Below are 20,093 nucleotides of genomic sequence, written 5' to 3'. Positions count from 1 at the left end.
TTTAGAGAGAGAGAGAGAGAGAGAGAGAGAGAGAGAGAGAGAGAGAGAGAGAGAGAGAGAGAGAGAGAGAGAGAGAGAGAGAGAGAGAGAGAGAGAGAGAGAGAGAGAGAGAGAGAGAGAGAGAGAGAGAGAGAGAGAGAGAGAGAGAGAGTAGTTTGATTAATTAAAAAAAAAGAAAAAGTCAAGAAAGATTGGGGGGAGATAAAAAAATAGAAAACGGAAAAGAACCGAACGGAAACGGGATTAAGAAGAAGACGTTGGAAGGGTCTCTTGCATCGCGAATAAGGGTGACGTGTGCCTCACTGTGCTTTCTTCATTCCTTCATTCCTTCATTCTTCATTCTATGCAATGCAAAGTCTTCGCTATAAACCAAGTCAATCGGATCATATTACTATTTATCATAATCACAGTAACAACGACAACGTTAACAACAACAATTGAAATTACAAATCTTGTGCGTGTTTCTTTTCAGCCACGCAAATGACAACATTCACCATGCCAGCCCTTGGAATTTCCAGCTGTGACTCAAATCAAATTTCAAAAAGAAACAAGCAATTTTCTTTTAACTTTAATCACACAGAATATATCCTTACCTTGCCCTAACTAGCCACATGAGCATCCAATCAAATTTAGTCACCTTCACTGTCCCTATCATCCAAACCAGAAAAAGATATATTACTCTCCTAAGCTTTGGGCTCTCTCTCTAGATTTATACTACAAAACAAATCTTTGTGTACACAGTAAGCAAACCCTACAACCATTTGGCCCACCACAACACACATTCACATTCACATTCAAATCCTCAAACCCTCACACATATATATACACCTCTTCCTCTTCTTTTCCAAATCCTCTTCATTCTCATTTTTTTTGTTATGTGGGTATTCTTATCATGAGCAACATCCCAAGATCTCTCACCGACTCTTCCCTCACCCTCTTCAACCTCGCCATATCCTCTTCTGATCCCTGGCCTTTCTCACTCGTTTTCTTATAACCCTCATCAACTTCTAGCTAAAGACTCCAGCTTTTCTGGTTTTGGTTTTGGTTTTGGTCTTGGTCTTTGTCTTTTAGCTTCGTTCTTTTCTTTCTCCATATGGGGATTCTCAGCGATCATCATCACAACTCTCCAAAACACCACCACCACCATCATTACCACATGAGCTTTCACTTGCACATTCCTCACCTCCACTTTCCTCACCACCACCAGGAGAAGAAGGACCTGAAGGACGTTCCAAAAGGGTGTTTGGCGGTGTTGGTAGGGCAAGGGGAGGAGCAACAGAGGTTTGTTATCCCTGTCATGTACATGAACCACCCACTGTTCATGAAGTTGCTGAAGGAAGCCGAAGACGAATACGGGTTCCAGCAGAAAGGCCCCATCACCATCCCGTGCCACGTCGAGCACTTCCGTACCGTCCAAGGCATCATCGACAGGGAGAAATGCCTCCACCACCACCACCACCACCACCACCATGCTTGGTGCTTCAAAGTTTGATTCTGTCAATTGATTAATATTACTCTACCAACATTAATTAAAATCATCATGTACATGTCTTGTTTATTTTTGCTTTTGTTATTGTTTTCTGATTCTCCGCAACACCAGAATGTGGTGTTGGTTTAATGATGTGACAACGACGAACAATTTGGATCTCAATTTGCATGATTTTTTTTGTTTTTGGTACATTTGTTTAATATCTGTGGAAAATTAAATGACAATCACATATACATACGCTGATTTGATATATATGATGTGATCGATGAGTGTATTTCATTCTCTCTTTTTGTTCTCTCAATCTTACTTGGAATGTGAACGAAATAAATTGAAGCAGATATACATACAGATGCCCTTAATCATATTTTTTTTCATTTAAAAAAAAAAAGAGATAAAAGAAAGCACATAGCTGTTCGTTTGTTGGACGTGGGAAGCGTGAAAGACACGGTGGGAATATGGAACAAAGATGAGTTTGCGAAGACTTTTTCTTTTTTTGATATTCCTTCCTTAACTCTTTTTATTAAGTAAGAAAATCTGAGATCTGGTTTATTTATGTGATAATTGTGGCTGAAAGAGGACATGGGTGAGAGGGCCCCATGAACAGAAAAAATTGAGGTCTTGCTTTTAAAGATATAATAATTGACGTTTCTTTTTTTCCTGTGTAGTAATCGAGTATATTGTGGGGTTTTAATATGTATGGTTTGTGATTAGGAACTGTAAACTAAGTTTGGTGAGCGGTTTTAGTTTAAAGAGATTTGGCGTGCACACTTGCCATTACTTGATGAGAAAATTTGAAGAGAACAAGGATTTTGGTAGCACTGTATGAGAGTTTTGTCAGAGAACATAATTATATAAAGTCTTGTTGTTGTGCCATCACAAAGCAAAGTGCTGTGTGCCTGCAAATTCTATTCTTAAGCATGGGGTCAACAATCGCAATGATCATATTTATTTTCCTATGAATGAGGGCGATCTTGACTTTGAACAATTGATTCATCTTCTAAATTCATTATCATGTTTTTAAAATAATAATCGGGTTTTGAGGTTGTGGGTATTCACCGATTGCTTTCAAAAGTCATCACACTTGGTTGGCTAATTTTTTAAATTAAATGTCTTTATTTCAAAGAGCGTAAGCCAGCCAGATTTGTGTTTCGTGGAAATTTTCTCCTCTTTTGTCTCGTTCATACTTGCAAATAAAATGTTTACACTTGTTACATGAATACTTTTTTAATCGGTTCGGATTAAGTTACTTATATCTTGTAGTCAATTTTATTTTTCCAAATGTTCATACATGAACAATTAACTCACGCGTTAAATATGTGTTGCAAAATTTTGTGTCATTCTTGAATTGGAGAATTTGATGACAATGAGATATGGAATAAAGGAATATTTGATCAAAGTTCCGTCTTTGTAAACAAAAGGAGCGTTTTAAAATGTAGATTAGGTTTTTCTGATATACACGAAATGATTGAAATTTGAAAATAAATCTAGCAGTTAAAATTTTAGTAACTTTGGATTAGTCACGTCGTTAAAATACACAACCATGTCAAGTGGTTTGTATTAAACTAACGATGAAGGATTTGGATAAAGTACGTGAGGTCATACATCATCCGAAACTCCTTATTAGCGGTAATGTTCCTGAACAACGCTATTTTTACGATTTTATAATTTCCCTGTATTTATATATTCTATTATAAAAGGAATATATTATTTTCATTTATGATTGGCACCATATAGACCTACCCAAATTAGTTGCTGTCTGGCATGTCTCGTGAACATTTATTCAAGCAGTCTGCGTCCATCTTTGTTGGCCAATTCCAATCTGGGTTAGTGCCTTACTGCAATTAACAGCTTTTTACTTGTTCAGACTGGGTAATCCATGGGAAACCCAACTTTCTCACTCATCAACTTGGCATCTTCTGCATCCTATTTCTATTTTATATTATTCTTTCTTAATCAATTATGACGTAACATTATTGTTAGTTATCACAAACCAGACCCAGTCACACTTTGCAATCTGGATAAACTTTAGTTGGGTAGCCGTTAACTTCCAATTCGTCTCTATCTTTAGGGGGTTCCCAAATTCTAACTCATTTTTTGTTTTTATGTTCATATTCTCTGTTCCTCACCCTATGTGTGAAACAAGTCCCAAAATCCTAATAGCTGCACAATTATTTTCTAATCCATTTACGTCGTGATTTTAGCACTACTAAAACCAGATATGTACATCGTTTGAAACCAAATACTATTTTCACAATACATTTAAGAAATTGACCCAAGTTCACCGTCGTATTTCTCTACCTCAATCTTCAAAAACAAAGTGCGACATTACTACCATACGAGGAAGTTCATCCAAATAGATCCGTCTTTAATATTCACACGATATCTTACAAGAAAGCAAGTGTGGCCTTTTGGCTCACAAGTAAAATAGGAGATTTTTGCTTTGCACCGCAAATCACATGACAATCTAAACAATGTTAGCTCTGTTTTTTCCATTATCCACTCCCCAAACCCCCCCCAAAAAATTGCTTAGACCCTTCGTACCATTTTCCTTTCGATTCAAATTATAGAAAGAAAAAAGACACAAACTAATTTCAACAAATATTACCATAATAATAATAATAATAATAACAATAATAATAATATAATAACAATAATAATAATCGAATCTCCCTTTTCGTTATACTAGCTGTCGGTGTCTTGTATTTGAACTACGCATTGTGACACCGTGCAAAAACTTTGTATATCCGACCAAGCTGAGTTTTCCATCAGATTTTCTGATCCAATCACCCATTAAAGAATAAGCTGAAGGACCCAAGTTCATCTCCTGAAAACATTATCAAAAGGTTAGTGGGTTATTAAACAGGTTAAAAGACAGAAAAAAAACACAAGAATTTACGAACCTGAGCCAACTCCTCAACAGAAATGACTCGGTTTCCTGTCTCCTCAAAGTATTCAAAAGCCGTTGTGGCAATTCTATCCCATTCTGGATGAACTTCCAGCTGGTATACACTGATAGCAGCAGCGCAAAACTCTTCGAAATCCATTTTTTTATAGGAGAGTGCCTCCATCTTGTTTCAAGAAATAAGCATTTCAGATTTTGCATTGAACGCAAATAAAACAGTGCACTTTCGTGATAAATAAAATAGATATTATTATGAATAATGGTGGCACTGATCAGACGATACGCTTGATTTTGCTCTGTAAAAGTTATTCAACTATACATTCCTTCCTGTCCCTATTTTCTTTAATGATCAGTACATGATAGACTGGGATCAAAGCGGCTACTAAAATGTCAGAAGGAAGCGAACAGGAAGATACTTCTGAATTGCAAATCAAAGAATACTCACCAGATTTAAAATGTCAGGGGCCCTTGATTCTTTCATGGCATCAGTTGCATTTTTCATGAGAGCCTGTATTGTTTTTATACTTCAGTTAAGATATTTGGAAACAACAGCAAACGAAACCAACAACAAAGTTTAAACTATAACAGACTAACCTAAGGCTGATTAATTTAATGTAGCAAACACTAGAGTATAACATATTTACACTATATACAGTTAACAGATATAATAGCACTGTATATCATTCATTATTTAATATGCTAACATACCTTAAAGTAAAAAAAACAAAAGGAATAAAAGTGCAAAAACCCATGAACTTACAACTCTAAAATTCTCAAGCGAAACGCAGCCATCTTTAGGCTCCAAGAGGTTAAACTGTGTTCTGAGGTAGAATAGCTCATCTTCCGTCAATGCTCTCGCGAGGGCCTGTATTAATATAAGTAGAAGTAAAACAGACAACATTATTCTTGTCCTATTGGCCTCTACCCGCACCAAAGGAGGGGAGGACATAATATGCATTTGTTTTAATGGCAGCATAACAGGTGACTACCTTCAATGCTGCACGTCTCAAAGGTGAGGCACGCACATATGACTTTACTAACTTGTAAATCGAGATATCTAAAGGAATGGGATTCTTTTCATTTCTCAACCATGGGTGAGCTGCAAAATATATAGGAAACTCTCTATTAGCAAGATTCAAAGAATAACATTTAGGAATTTCAACACAAGCAACATCTTATTTAGTAAAACAAGGTCTGGCAAAAAATTCAAATGAAACATACCTAAAGCTTGAGCAGCAGTCATCCTTTTTCTGTGGTCTTTGTTCAGAAGTCTCTTCACAAAGTCTTTAGCTTCTGGTGATATTGATGGCCAAGGTGAATCATCAAAGTTAGGATTCGCTCGTAGCACAGACCGGAAAATTCCTGATTCAGTGCGTGCCCAAAATGGTCTACTTCCACATAACAATATGTACGATATAACCCCAATACTCCACAAGTCTCCTTCAACACTGTAAGATCTATGGAGCACTTCAGGTGCAACATAGTAAGCACTGCCAACAATATCGTTGAGGCGTTGCTCTGCATATTTATTAAAAGTCAGTGAATGTAGTGAAAAAATCGATTAGAGGATACTACTACGATTCTAAGGCAATATGATAACTGTTTAATTTGAACACTGGAGGTAATCTTAAACCAAGAATTAAAGCATGTTCTGAGATTCGTTTAGACCAGGAAATTAGTGAAAAACATTAGGCAAACAAACTTGTACAATTATAGCAGAGTTTGAACAAGGAAATTTCTATGCAGACCACAGGTTGGAAAGAATCATTCTATTCTTAATATGTTTCCATGACTAATCTATTGCCCTTGCCTCTTTCCCAAACTAGAATCACTAAAATCTGCGAGAATATAAAATGGAAGGGAAAAAACAATAATGATTTTAAATGGAGTTAAGAATGTGCTTTGTAAGAGAAACAAATGGGAAGGTCGAAAATGTGACTGAATATGGGACCATAATAAATATTGGGAGTGAAAATTGACAATGCAATTTGAGATGATATAAGTTTAAAGACATCCCACATTTTCATCCTTCTGTTTTTAAAGACATGTTTTCATTCCTGAAAAGCTCTGATATCTATGCTACACATTAAAGTCAAAAACAGGAATGCACATACTCAATGTCCAGGTCAGAGCAGTATATCATAGGTTTTTTACGTGCATGCACCAAGTAGGAGCTCCCAAAGCAGCAGAGTAATATGAAATTATGAAAGACTATATCCAATTACATATTCAAAGTAGAGGTTTGTTTAATAGCTGCCTTTCTTCAACCACGACCAAAAATTTGATCAACCCAATGTGTATAACAAGATATTGCTTACTTACAAATTCAGTGATCAAAATATTAAGTTCCTTGCTCTCCATTTAAATAAGAGGCTAAGGAGAGGAGTTCAACCTATGCAGCCACATAATAATACAAAAATCAGAAGTTCTAAAGCCCTAAACACATGTACATGCTTACCACATGAAGAAATGGCCTTTTGTGGGAGTTTGCACGGTTTAACAAAATTGAAAAGTGTTTGGTTTCTCCTATAATTGTTCATAAATTACCCAACAAAAGATAAATAATTATTTTGGAAGGACCAAACTAACAGTTAGTTGTTACAATAAACAGCTCCAAAAAGAAGATCAAGAGGGTATAGTTACTGAACTTAACTCATATCTACGTGTCTTTAAAAACTATAATAATACTGTGCATTTGGTAATTTAATTTTATATGTAAAAGTAATTTTACTCTTACACCACTCAACAATCAGCTCTGTTTAAGCTAGTTCTGAAATATCAGTCTCAAACACAAATTAATTATTCAACATCAATTTTGGCGATGAATTATATCAAAACCAGTAACAGTTTTAAGGTAATGAAAAACAGTTGTGGTCTGTTAGGTTTCTAATCAAGAAACCTAAAGAAAACCTCACTAACACACGCCCAGGGCTCACACTGAACACTGAATAACCTCCACACGTATTATTAACAGCAAGAAAGTCAGATACAGGGCAGCTATGGGAGCCTAACCTCCCCCACAGGAATAACGAATCCTGTACAAAGAATACATGTAGTCCAAAAGTGTCTTTCAGCAGATAACTACTACCTATATATACAAGTCTAACCCGCGCCCTCTCTAACTGTTAAGACAGTTAGAGTAACTAACTCTACAAACTCTTCCTTCTCCTCTCATAGACTCTTAGTCTCCTACCATTACACCCCGTTGCCGAACAACCTTGTCCTTAAGGTTGGAAACGGGAGGCTTGATCTCATGGCTCCTCTTCATCATCGTGTACTCATATGAATGGAACCCTCTGGCAACTGCCCTCCAATTCAGGTCTGGAGGTTTGGGTGGTGGCAATTCCTCCTCTAAAGACTTCCATTCTTCTTGGATTTTATTGGCTTCCAGCATTCTGGTCACCTCTTTTCCAGAATTATAATCCCTGAAGAAATGGTCTTCGATGTCTTTCAAAGCTTCAAAAAGTTCTCTCCCCTCTGCAGGTGCCTCACGAACGGCAAGGCCCTTCTTTTGTTCGCTGGTCCATCTCTTCACAAAATCCATCCTTCTCTCCCGGCCATTGATTCTTCCATCCTCCACCTTTCCCTCCTTATTCTTCATTCTAATCGTAAGCCCGTTCGGCCAATTACTGAGAGGCTGTTTGGACTGTAAGACCATTCGGCCTTTGAATGTAATTGTAAGACCGTTCGGCCAATGACTAGGAGACTGTTTTGAGTGTAAAACCGTTCGGCCTTTTACTGTAGCTATAAGACCGTTCGGTTCCTCCCGTCCTCTTCCATTCGGGTCCGGCAGTCCTCTCCCGTGCGGATCCGGCAATCCTCTCACGTTCGCTTCCCGACGTCCTCTCCCGTTCGGTTCTGGCAGTCCTCGACCGTTCGGTTCCAGCAGTTCCCTCACGTTTGGTTCCGGTCATCCTCTCACGTTCGGATCCAACAGTCCTCTGCCGTGCGGTTCTCTTCTCCATATCTTTATGCCGTTCGGTTCCTTCCCCCTGCATTCAACCGTTCGTTCTTTAATGACCAATACCGTTCGGTTCCCTGGCAGACCGTGCATATTCCAAACTGACCCCACACTCTTGGCGGCTCCCGATCGGCATGGGTTATAGCGATCGGCCTCTGACCGTTCGGTAACAATCGATCGAACTGGGTTATAGCGATCGGCCTCGGACCGTGTCACCTCACCGCTCGTTCGACCCCAAGATGACTTGTCTTCTATGGCCTCGGACCGCTCGGCCACTCCCGATCGGCATGGGCTATAGCACTTGTCCTCAGACCGCTCGGCAACTTTTGATCTGCTTGGTTTATAGCAATTGGCCTCGGACCATGTCACCTCACCGCACGTTCGTCCCCCAGACAATTGGTCTTCTATGGCCTCAGACTGCTCGGCCACTCCCGATCGGTATGGGCTATAGCACTTATCCTCAGACCGTTCAGCAACTCTCTGGAACTCCTCAACATCCCTTGCGATCCGTTCCTGCGGTTCATGCTGTCGGACTTGATTCCAGATGTCCTCTTTCAATCCCGCAAGAAAATATCCCAACAGCTGCTCGTCTGGTACCCTCTTAGTTCGACCCGCCAATATCTTGAAGTATTGTACATACTCGTCCACCTTCCCCGTCTGTCTCAATGCTGTCAACCGCTCAACAATGGTTCCAAACCTTATCACCAGGGCTTCCTTCAAACCATCCCATGAACGATTCTTGGCTTTCTCCTTCCAAGCTTTGAACCAGTAGCCAACGCTCCCCTCCATGCTCACATACGCTAATCGTACCTTCTCCTCTTCCGCTACTCCTTGAAATTCGAAGAATCGCTCCGCCCAATTGATCCAGTTCAATGGATCTAATCCTTCGAACACGGGCAACTCCCCCCTCTTCCTCCATGGTTTCTGTTTGTCACTCCCAACGCCGGTTCCTCCGCCTACGATCTCCCTCACCACTCTTTGTCGATTGTCATTCACGGAACTATCATCGGAACTCCCTTTTGCCTGATCGGCTTGCTTACCTAAAATCTTCATGATTTGTTGTAAATCCCGCCGTACCGCCGCCGATTCCGCCTTCATCCCTTCCATCGTTATCTCAATCGCTTCCAATCTCGCCTCCGTCGCACTCTCCATTTCTCGCGTCGTCCCCCAAATTTGCATCTGGTAGGTCGGACCAAATTGTTAGGTTTCTAATCAAGAAACCTAAAGAAAACCTCACTAACACACGCCCAAGGCTCACACTGAACACTGAATAACCTCCACACGTATTATTAACAGCAAGAAAGTCAGATACAGGGCAGCTATGGGAGCCTAACCTCCCCCACAGGAATAACGAATCCTGTACAAAGAATACATGTAGTCCAAAAGTGTCTTTCAGCAGATAACTACTACCTATATATACAAGTCTAACCCGCGCCCTCCCGCGCCCTTTCTAACTGTTAAGACAGTTAGAGTAACTAACTCTACAAACTCTTCCTTCTCCTCTCATAGACTCTTAGTCTCCTATCATGGTCAGTCATCAAAATTGCTGAACTTGAGAGAAAAACTAGCTTTGTAAAGAATACGATCACAAATTTGGAGAACAAATCCAATTAAAGACCTCAAAGGAACAGAAATGGTGATGAATAAAGATCCTCCTTGCTCAACACTACTAATACCTCTGATTAGATGATCTAAATTTTATTTCCTCAATAAAACTTACAGAGAGAAAGCTATATATTGTACAAAATTTCTACATCAAGAAAATGTCATTTAAAATCATTACTCTCAAGGAACTACAAACTGAAATTGTATCAAGCACGTCAAATGTTACTAAAAAATATCAGGCCTGCTGAGTTCTTCATTACAAGTGCTGAAATTTAATTTAGATGTTTATTCCAAATCAATGACAAATGGATTTTGGTATTTTAAAATCTCGCTATTCCTTCATTGTAGTGTCAATATCTCACAAAGTGCTGACCATATATTGAACAGAACCATTTGATAATTGACTACATGGTTATCCGCCGGCAAATTAAATCAGTTAATTTGACCATGCCAGCTATATACAAAAACAAGATTGAGATGAAACTACATACGATAAATCGAGCAACTTGAAGACTACTTGAGACTGACTATAGTAGGTTGATTTAGTCATGTTACCTGGCCTGACAAAATCAGAGAGCCCAAAATCAATAACTTTCATCACAGCATCCTCGTCTTTTGAGACAAATAGAAAATTCTGCAAAGCAAAAAAAGTTAGAGAGGTGGCTATAAAAACATAAAATAGCTATTGAAAGCACAATCAAATAACTATGGGTAGTTCAAGCTTCATAATGTCATACCTCTGGTTTTAGATCACGGTGAACAACTCCCTGAAGATGACAAAATGCAACTACATCTAGAATTTGTACAAGAATAGCTTTGGCATCATCCTCTGGATATCTCCCACCTCTTTAACAAATAATTAATAGAAAAACAATCCAATTATAATCATGTTTTTCAAAAACCAAACTGCTGTAAGGAAAGTTTGGACAGAGAAAAAATATATCAACAAATGGTAAAAATGGCAAACAGCCTTTCAATTTTACCTATCTAGAATTCTGTCAAGTAATTCTCCACCCTCACACAACCTGACAACAACAACAACAACAACAACAAAAGAAAAAAACTCATTGCGTCAGAATAAATGTCTAATTCAACAGTTTAAGGTATATACCTGTAGAAACCAGCCATAAAATCTGCTCATATTATGAGCAATGAGATGAATTCTTTTATAACCAATAACTTAAAAAATGTATGCACATAAATCAAGCAGTGAACGGAATAGGAATAAAGTCCTAGTAGGACAGAGAGGAATGTTAACAATTTTTTTCTGCACGTACTCCATAACAATGTAGACGTTGTTGACATCCTCAAATGCGTCATAAAACTTGACCAAGTTCTTATGTCCTGATAAGGCCTTCAACATTTTCACCTCCCTCCGCACATCTTCAATTGCTATCGCTGAAGTCATCTGCTATGTAAAAATCAGTTAATTACAGTAACCACCGTCATCAAGCATAAATGATAAGGAAAGATTAGAAAAAGCTTGAAAATTGAGTCTTAATTCGTGTTGATGGATGGCATAAAACAAACTATGGAATCTATGACCATAACATCACAATACATGATTCTCCCACACCAATTAATATTTCTCTCAAACTCCAATTTGATTGTTTGGAAGGATAATTAAAAGGTGCAGAACAAAGGAGACAGCTCTTTCCGGTCCTTTTCCTACAAAAATCAGCTACAAGAGGCCCCAAGCAACTCAAAGAAAACTTTTAAATCAACTGATTCTCATAGGGCTTGGACTAAAGCAAAAATTCTTATAACATCCATCCCTAGTTAATAAGCTTCTGTTTGTGCCCTTTGTCGAGGATCTTAATTTTCTTCTTCACCTTCCTTTCCTTTTAAGCATATTTGCTACCGTCCAATTTGGCTCATAATGGAGGAAGAAAAAATAAATAACCAGGCTCACTATAAGGATCCTTTAATCTACAATTAAGCACCGATATATTTACAGATGATCTAACTGGGGAGAATAAAATAGTTTTCAACAATCACGTAAGTAACTTTGGCAACAAGGTCTTGTGCATATCAGCTGCCCTATCCGTGTGATTTGAAACCTCTACCGTTTGGACCACAGCCTAACGGCCACCGATAGAACAAATGTAAAACATCTATAGATGAGTCACAGTCCACACATACAGAAAAACTTAACAACTTGTCCACACTACAGAGGTGCAAATTCATCTTTCGCTTACTTGTCTCATAACGTACAACCATTTATGCCACTTTTCCACAAGAGTCTGAGTAATGCTCCCAAGAAAGCGACAAGAAATACAGAGGTGAATTCCCAGTTACAACCAACATCATTTGCAATCCCTTTTCACCACAATTTACCTATGTTTGTTTCGGCATCAGATATTCACTTTAAATGTTAAAATCACATCAATTGGGTGAAATACTGTAGAAGCTTGGAGCCGTAGCTTCGCTCTGCCTCAGGTCCAAGTAATTGAAACACGTGCCAGAGCGCAACCAATCACTCGCTTAAGAGACGAATTTCCATTCCCTATTTTAAAATCTCATAAATTCTCCCAAAAGTCTCCATGGCATTTTCCTTTATGATCCCAGCAATAGCTTAGAAAATAACAATAACAAAAGTTATTTCAATACCACACACCAGAAATCAGCAACCTTGATCACCATCAACAAAACCATTGTGAATTCCTGTGCCCATCAACCACCACCTCAGTAGGCTCCAGTTCCATAACACTATCAGTAAATTCACACAGAATATATTTTACAGAGGGTGGAAAATTCAAACTAATGATGCAAAATCAGTCCCGTGTCACTACTTTCCAAGAAGTAGACCTGACTCCCAAATTGAGTTTCCAAAACCAAAAAAAATAAGTGCAAACAGTCAATACTAATCACACACTACATGAAACTCCAGTTCCAAAACAGTGATGCAAAGAGTCAGAAACTGATCCTGAATTGACCAAGGGTCAACGTACACCATCTCCAACTCCAAGTAAACAAAGACAAGCATCATACGATCTTCACAATCATTAAAAAGAAAAATCACAAAAAACACAACAAACCCCCTCACCTTAGCTTTGGATATGATTTTTACAGCAACGGATTGTCCCTTAAGCTCTCCCTTCTTCCCTTTGGCCCAACAAGTGTGACCGAAATGCCCTCGACCCACTTCCTTCCCCAACTCGAACTTCGCCCCAAAATTCTTCCCATAACCGAAACTCTTATCCAGCGACCTCTCTCCCTCACCGCCACCCTCCCCTTGCTCCTCCGGTATAGGTCCTTCCTTAGGCCTCGCCTTTCCCTGCCGCCGCAGCAGCGCCGCCATGATCGGCTTCGCCGGAGAGGGCGGCGGCAGCGGCCACCGGAACTTCCTCCCCGGAGTCTTCGCTGGGGACGGCGCCACCCCGGGCGGGAGAGGACTCGGGAAGGGGCTGGTGGAAAACGAGTGCGCCGGCGTGTTCCTCCCCGGCGTCGCGCCGGATAGCGAGCTCCCTGAAGCCGGTGGAGGAGACGGCGGAGCATAATGCGGAGTCTTGGGGCGGTGATCGGGGGGCACCGTCTCGTTGTTGACGGCGATGTTTTTGCTGCAACAATGCCCCATGGCCGCGTAGCGACGGTGATCGGCGAAGTCAACAAGAGAGAGAGTGAAACAAAGTTGCCGGAGAAAATTGACACTGTATAGAGAGAGAAGGTGAAGGAGTAAAAGTAGAAGAAGGAGGAAAGAAAGAAAGAAAGGGAAAGGGAAAGTGTTAAATTTGTAAGGTGAGAGAGAGAGAGAAAGGATTAATTTAAGATTAATACGACACAGTCCAACTGTATTCATTTATGTACGAAAGTAAATTGCTTCCTTCGTTAGTTGGATCTTTCCGACACCTTCATCTCATCTTTTCTTTTCCCACTCTCAACACTTTCTCTTAATAACACATGTTCGAAGATTATCTTTTATTCTTACTTTTTTAATCTTTTTTTAGATTAATTTTTTCATTTTACATTGACTTTAACTTCAAAACTTTAATCGAGGTTTTCTTCAACAGTAACAAAATTCATTTCTTTTAAATGCATTTTACTTTACTCTCCTTTTATTTATTCTCATTCTTAATTTGAAACGATAAAAGTTTGAACAATTTGCGGTCTATTAGTTAACACTCTATCAATTTCAAATTACTTATTTATTCATTGATGTTTTCGGTTTTTTCTACTACAATTTTGCTTTCAATCAATATTTTTTTACTTCAAATAATAATAGAAAGTAGAATAAAAATAAGAATTTTAAAAAAGTCAACCTATATTATAAGTTATTATTTGAAAAATTATATGTTTTAAATAAGAATTAAATAAGTGAATTTTTTTCCTAAAAACGTTTTGTTAATTTATTGAAAAAAAGAATACTTTTAAAGGGGAGTTGATTTAAAAGGAGAAAAGTGACCGTGGGTAAGAGAAAATGTGCAGACGCAACAGTTTAAACCGTTTTGAATGTTTGTATTTTGTTGTGTGCAATGTCCACATACCTGTGTAAGCTGGCAAACAATAAGAGGATAACTATGGTTTTTTTTTTGTCAAATAAACCGAACCGAACGAGACAGTGTCAATAGCCTTGGAGAACGGGCGAATATACGAGGACTTTTCAATGAGATAAAACATGTTCTGTTTATTATTCGTGTTGAAACATGCAAACATTTTCTTATAGCAACACCAAAACATTGACGCTATGTGCTTAGGATGAAAACATTTTTGTTCAATTATTGTTTTGTTTTGGTCACTATTTTTTATTAGGACAAATAAATGATTATAGAGGAACATTCAAATCGGGGTTTGTTGTTGTTGAACTACATTTATTGTAATATTTAAGTGGGAGAAGACACTTGGATTGTATGCAATGATGTCTTTTTGATCGTCAAATCCAAATTTGCTAAGTGTTTTAGGAAACATATCTACCGTTTTGAAGAAATTGTCAACTGAAGTTTTTTATAAATGTTTCTAGTAACGTACTAGTACCAAGTACCATTAACAATAATGCTACAAATTCAAGTTTTCAAAATTAGTTTTAATGCTATAGAATTTCTATAAAAAAAATCTGCTTTTTTTTGTTTAATTTTAAGAATATGTTGTATTTTTAAAAGTATGAACATGTGTGTGTGCATGCACGTAATTCTATTTTGCAAATGGTTTCCGTGTGCTTACTTATTCTATATCTAATTTCTATGGTCTGCATGTTTGACCGAAAGTTTTTTTTTTTTTTCTGAAACACAAAATATTCTCCATGTTTGGAGTTGACTAAAATGTCTCTGGAAATTACGCTAGCCTATAATTGGACCTTTTCTAAATTATTTTACAAGTAAACCAAATATTTATTTATTTTAATAGAAAAAGATTTTGTTTAACGATGTATTTTGTTTTCTTCTCGTGAACCTCAAGTTATTATACACCTTGATTTATTATGTCAGATAGTGATTTTTCTTTTAGTTTCTCTTCCAAAATTATAACAAACAAATTTATCGAAACATAAACTTAATTGTTTCATTAATGAAAAGTATCGTAGAAGATGAAGTAAAAGTGGTACAAGCACTGTTATCGTATCCCCTCTATTGAAATAAAAAATAATTAAAATAATAAAACATAATTGAATTTTTGTTAACCTTTTTTAAGAACTTATTTTTAAAATTAATTTTAGAAAATAAAATAATTTTAGACGATAAAATGAATTTTAGACTAGTTATTTTTGTCATTTGCCATATTAATTTGTTTTTGTTCACTTATTTAAAAGATTGAACCAGTTAACTTTAAGTACTATAAGTTCAGGCATATATAACTAGCAATTGTCGATATATAAAAAAAGTCTCACTACAAAATGATATAAATTTTAAATAGATTATTTTATTCATTTTGGACCACTTTTGAAACAATTTAATCACAGTTTAAATTCAATCTGTAATATTTTGAGAGAGCATAACTTAGTCATAAAAGTTGCGTTTAACTGGCTTATTAAAAAAAAATAGTTATGAGAACCTGTGAAAACAGTTTATAACTTGTATAGAAACAAACAAACACAATCTCCTCTCTAGTTTATACTTATACAAAGTTCCTCTATAATTATAGAAACAGTTAACTTATCGTAAATACTTAGGTATTATTTAAATATTTCATCATAGATATTTATAAAATAAAAAAGTAAAATAAGTGTGTTTTCTCTAGGCAAATTTAATTTAGTTAACTTGTCACCTTCTTTTAGTACATGTACATTAAAAAAGTTAACCTACCTCATAAATCTTACCATAACTTATTTTCATCCTAGTTCTTAAGAGTTATTGTATTCTCACCAACCCCGTAAACTTCTATATTAAATTTATACTTTTAAATGTTCTTTAATTCTCCTAAATGTTATTTCTTAAATTTAGTTATTCACATTTTTCAATTAAACTTTTAAATTCAGCATATTAATAATAACATCGTCACTGTGTGTTTTCCTTTTTTGTCATAATCTCCTCGTCCATAAAATATCTAACATTTTAAATTTATTCTCATTCGATAATATTTTATCAACGAAAAGAAAAAGAGATTATTTCTATTGTATTGTACTTTATTTTTTCATGCTTTTGATTATCGTTGATAAAAACAATTTATTAATGTTTCATTCTTTCGTTCTAATTAATCACTTAAAATTGAAAGTCTTACTCTCTCTTTTTTTTTTGCCACTGGAAATAGTCTGTGTTGGTGTGCAAAATATAAACATGATGAAGAATGAGGCTGAAGAAAAGTATACTCTTGCATACGTTATATGTTTTGCATTGACAAAAAATTAACGAAATAAAGAATCAATTAATACAAATTTTAATTTTAGTAGATGGAGTGGTTGTTAGTCAGCAATGTGGTCTGTGACACAGTACTACTTGTACTAGAAAAAACTCAGAAAACTTAGGCATATCATTATAACTTAGGGTTAGAGCCTCACAATTATTTATTTTTTTAGTATAAATATATTAATTTATTTATTTTTTCTGATAAAAGAAATTGATCAAACACTGTGCATAACCTAGTTACGCTAATGAATTAATTAATTAATTAATTATTAATTATGTATAGGGACTGAAGGGAAAACGCGTTTGAACAAACAAACGCGGTTTTGGTATCTGTGGAATAAAGCAACATGGAAACGTAAGCATGACGCACTACAAATGAAATCAAAATACACAGAATATGCTTATCATGAAAATGTGTAATCACTAAATTTAACATAAACTCCGTTTTATTTTTTAAATACAATATTTTCTATTATAAAAATCATTTTATTTTTTATTTTTCAATTAATTAATCCAATTCGGGAAGGCAGAAAATAATAATAACTTATATAAGTATCGTCCAGAATTTAAATTGAAATATTGAAATGAATATTTTTTTTAAAATAAATACTGGTTAAAAATTGATAAGCAATAATAGATGTTTGTAATCCCTCCTATTTAATTGATGCACGTGAAAGTCAAAATTTATTTTAACGAGATTAATATTTTACTAAGTTCAACTCTTTTTACTTCGTTTTAACAAGTCTAACTTGATATCTTGTCAAATATATACTTTCTAATGACTATATCATCCCAACAAAATCTATTTTCAGATATTTAAATACTGGTCTTTTCAATATTTAAATAGAGGTCCAAAATTTTAGACTGGACTAATTAATTCATTTACGTGACTAATAAAATATTATGATGAATCTAAATATAATTTTATAAAAAATTATTAATTATTATGAAAAATTATAATAAAATAAAATAAAAATTTATTACAAGGACGTGGACTAATAAAAGAAATTAAAATTTTGTTCTTAGTCATAAGTTCTTTCATATATAGTCATTAAAAAAATGTGAAAAGAAAAAGATGAAAAGATAAATTGAAAAATAAAAGTTAGAGAATAAAAGAATAAAAAAATAAGTTCTCATTGGGATTTTCAAGAGTAGTCTCTTACCATAATTTATGTTAATATGTGAAAATTGTAAATCTTAATATCTTATGTAATAAATTTTTTGAAATTAAATTAAGAAAATATAAAACCTGTAGCATCCCAATAATTATAGTTTTAATATTATTAGTAAATATCACATCTTTAATAAATAATAAGAATATTTAACTAAAAAATATATATAATATGATTATAACTATCCAAAAATATAATTATATAATTAAAATTAAAATTTTATATACAAGATTTTTTATACTACTAATAATATTTACAAAAAAACTAAAAATGATGTAAAACATCAATAATAAATCCAAATACTTTATTTAAGCATAAGCTCTTTCATCACCAAGCACATGTTTCACTATGATATCTTTCTCTACTCAGAGCAATCAGGTGATCATTACTAAAAAGAAAGAATCGACAAATAAACAAACACAAGCAAAAAGGTAAGCTAATTTTAAAAGAATCAAACATACCATTCAATCAAATCAGAAACATAAAAATTTCAATATCAAGTCCATAAAAAATCAAGTACAAATTTATATACATACATCTAGACTCTAGACTTGACCGTTCGGATACATATATTGGTATCGAATAATTGGGGGACTTGCACATGTGTAGTAAAACAACATATCACCCAAATTACCACACAAGGTTAACCCGTCAAACACCTATAGTCAAACTAACCCTAGGCTAAGGATCTTCTCTTACTTCTCACGACATAACCGCCCCTCTTTACTTAAGGTTGGATGGATATTGGAGTGTCAGAAACATTCCCCTATTTCAAAGCTCCTATAACAATACATTACACAAACACAACATAAGGATCTTCCCCATGGAATTCCTTTCACCATATATTTAAATTGAATACATTTTCATTCACAATACATGCATAAATTATCATAAACTTTACATAGCATTTTAAACAAACATACATTGAAAGTATATTTAGATCCTTTATAGTAAGCTTAAGTGTCAAAACAAACATTAAAAGAAACTAAAGAAGTAAAAGAATTGCAAGGCATGTAGAATGAAAAAAAAACATGGCGCTAAGCAGCACATCCTTATCATTGAGCGTTATTCTTCATGCAAAACGGATGCCTGATCATTACCTTGGTACCGTTGAGCACCAAAGCTCGCGACTTTCTAACACTTAAGCATTATTGGCTACCGTTGAGCACCACAATAAAAGTATAGTAACTTCAAAATTTGATTTGTATGCCCACAAGACCTATTCAATTGATCCAACTTGTATCTTTGACACTATAATTGAATTGAAAACATGTTTACTCTTTAGATTTGATACAAATTGGCTCATTTGGTTATTTTCTTGATCCATTAAATTAACCCAACTACCCAAAAACACATATATCAGATTTGACATACTATCAACCAGATTTTAGTAAACTAATTAGTTAAACAAGTCTTAAATAGTCCAAAAATAGACCCTAAGCATCAAGTTTTCCCATCCCACCATTCCTTCAAAATTTCGCCTATCACAACCCTTTTTTTTAACTTTAACTAGCCTACAACACTCCCTTTTCACTACTTTAAATTTTATAATAGTTTTATACCTAATTAAACTTCAAAACAACGACATTAAAGGTTCAATCAAGTAATAATTCACAATCATACATAGAAATATTCATCAATAGACAATATTCACTCATCAAGACACAAACATCACTCAACAATCATCTCAATTGATAACATATTTAACAAAATATTAATCTCAACACTTATGAAACAAACATTCATACTCCTTAACACAAAATTAAAGCAATTGTTAGCTTCCCTTACTTGGTTGGAAAACTCAAACAGCTCTAAAAAACAAACTACCCCCCTCTCAGCTCAAATAACTCTATCTATACCTACAGACCATAGAATTTTGATCAAAGTAGACCATTAGGACCATTAATCAACAAGGAACCCTTCTGATATAGCACGTAGTCAAGCTATGAATGTGTATTATAAAATCTTAGATGCATGACTTACTATAAGTTGTAAATAATAGTTGCTTTTAACGTGCTATTCAAAATTCACATTATAGAGTTTTATTAGAACTTCCTTAGTTAAAGAGTAATCGTTTAGCTTGAAGAGTTCATGTATTTGGAAATAAAACACAAGTATAGGTTTTTATAAGAGAAACGTTTAGGTAAGGAAAGAGATAAATGCACAGTTATTTTTATACTGGTTCATTCTA

The 20,093-nt window shown here is 35.4% G+C and overlaps 2 protein-coding genes across 2 annotated transcripts; one reads left to right on the top strand and one right to left on the bottom strand.

Annotated features, from left to right (window-relative positions):
• The first annotated feature begins 837 nt into the window (after positions 1 to 837).
• On the top strand, positions 838 to 1,678 carry LOC108330927 (auxin-responsive protein SAUR32). The gene has a single exon (XM_017565529.2). The coding sequence runs from the start codon at positions 1,094 to 1,096 to the stop codon at positions 1,490 to 1,492; it is 399 nt and encodes a 132-aa protein (XP_017421018.1). The 5' UTR covers positions 838 to 1,093; the 3' UTR covers positions 1,493 to 1,678.
• Positions 1,679 to 4,075: 2,397 nt separating this feature from the next.
• LOC108331904 (CDPK-related kinase 6) lies at positions 4,076 to 13,725 on the bottom strand. The gene is made up of 11 exons (XM_017566907.2): positions 13,004 to 13,725; positions 11,235 to 11,365; positions 10,941 to 10,982; positions 10,695 to 10,803; positions 10,513 to 10,591; positions 5,613 to 5,909; positions 5,381 to 5,490; positions 5,152 to 5,256; positions 4,837 to 4,899; positions 4,390 to 4,557; positions 4,076 to 4,313 (listed from the first exon to the last, which is right to left on the bottom strand). The coding sequence occupies exons 1-11, from the start codon at positions 13,532 to 13,534 to the stop codon at positions 4,167 to 4,169; spliced, it is 1,782 nt and encodes a 593-aa protein (XP_017422396.2). The 5' UTR covers positions 13,535 to 13,725; the 3' UTR covers positions 4,076 to 4,166.
• Between the last annotated feature and the right edge of the window lie 6,368 nt (positions 13,726 to 20,093).

This window comes from Vigna angularis, chromosome 4 (genome assembly GCF_016808095.1).
Source record: "Vigna angularis cultivar LongXiaoDou No.4 chromosome 4, ASM1680809v1, whole genome shotgun sequence".
Lineage (NCBI taxonomy): Eukaryota > Viridiplantae > Streptophyta > Magnoliopsida > Fabales > Fabaceae > Vigna > Vigna angularis.
The sequence above is the reverse complement of the archived record's forward strand: the minus strand, read 5'-3'. Positions and strand labels throughout refer to the sequence as shown.

Bases quoted from the DNA above. Each gene is read 5' to 3' on its own strand.
- LOC108330927 (XM_017565529.2), top strand. From the start codon at position 1,094: ATGGGGATTCTCAGCGATCATCATCACAACTCTCCAAAACACCACCAC.
- LOC108331904 (XM_017566907.2), bottom strand. From the start codon at position 13,534: ATGGGGCATTGTTGCAGCAAAAACATCGCCGTCAACAACGAGACGGTG. The intron at 10,804-10,940 runs GTAAAATTGAAA...TATTTGTTAAAG, and splicing joins CTTGACAGAATTCTAGATAG to AGGTGGGAGATATCCAGAGG. The intron at 5,910-10,512 runs GTAACATGACTA...ATAAATATGCAG, and splicing joins CTCTGATTTTGTCAGGCCAG to AGCAACGCCTCAACGATATT.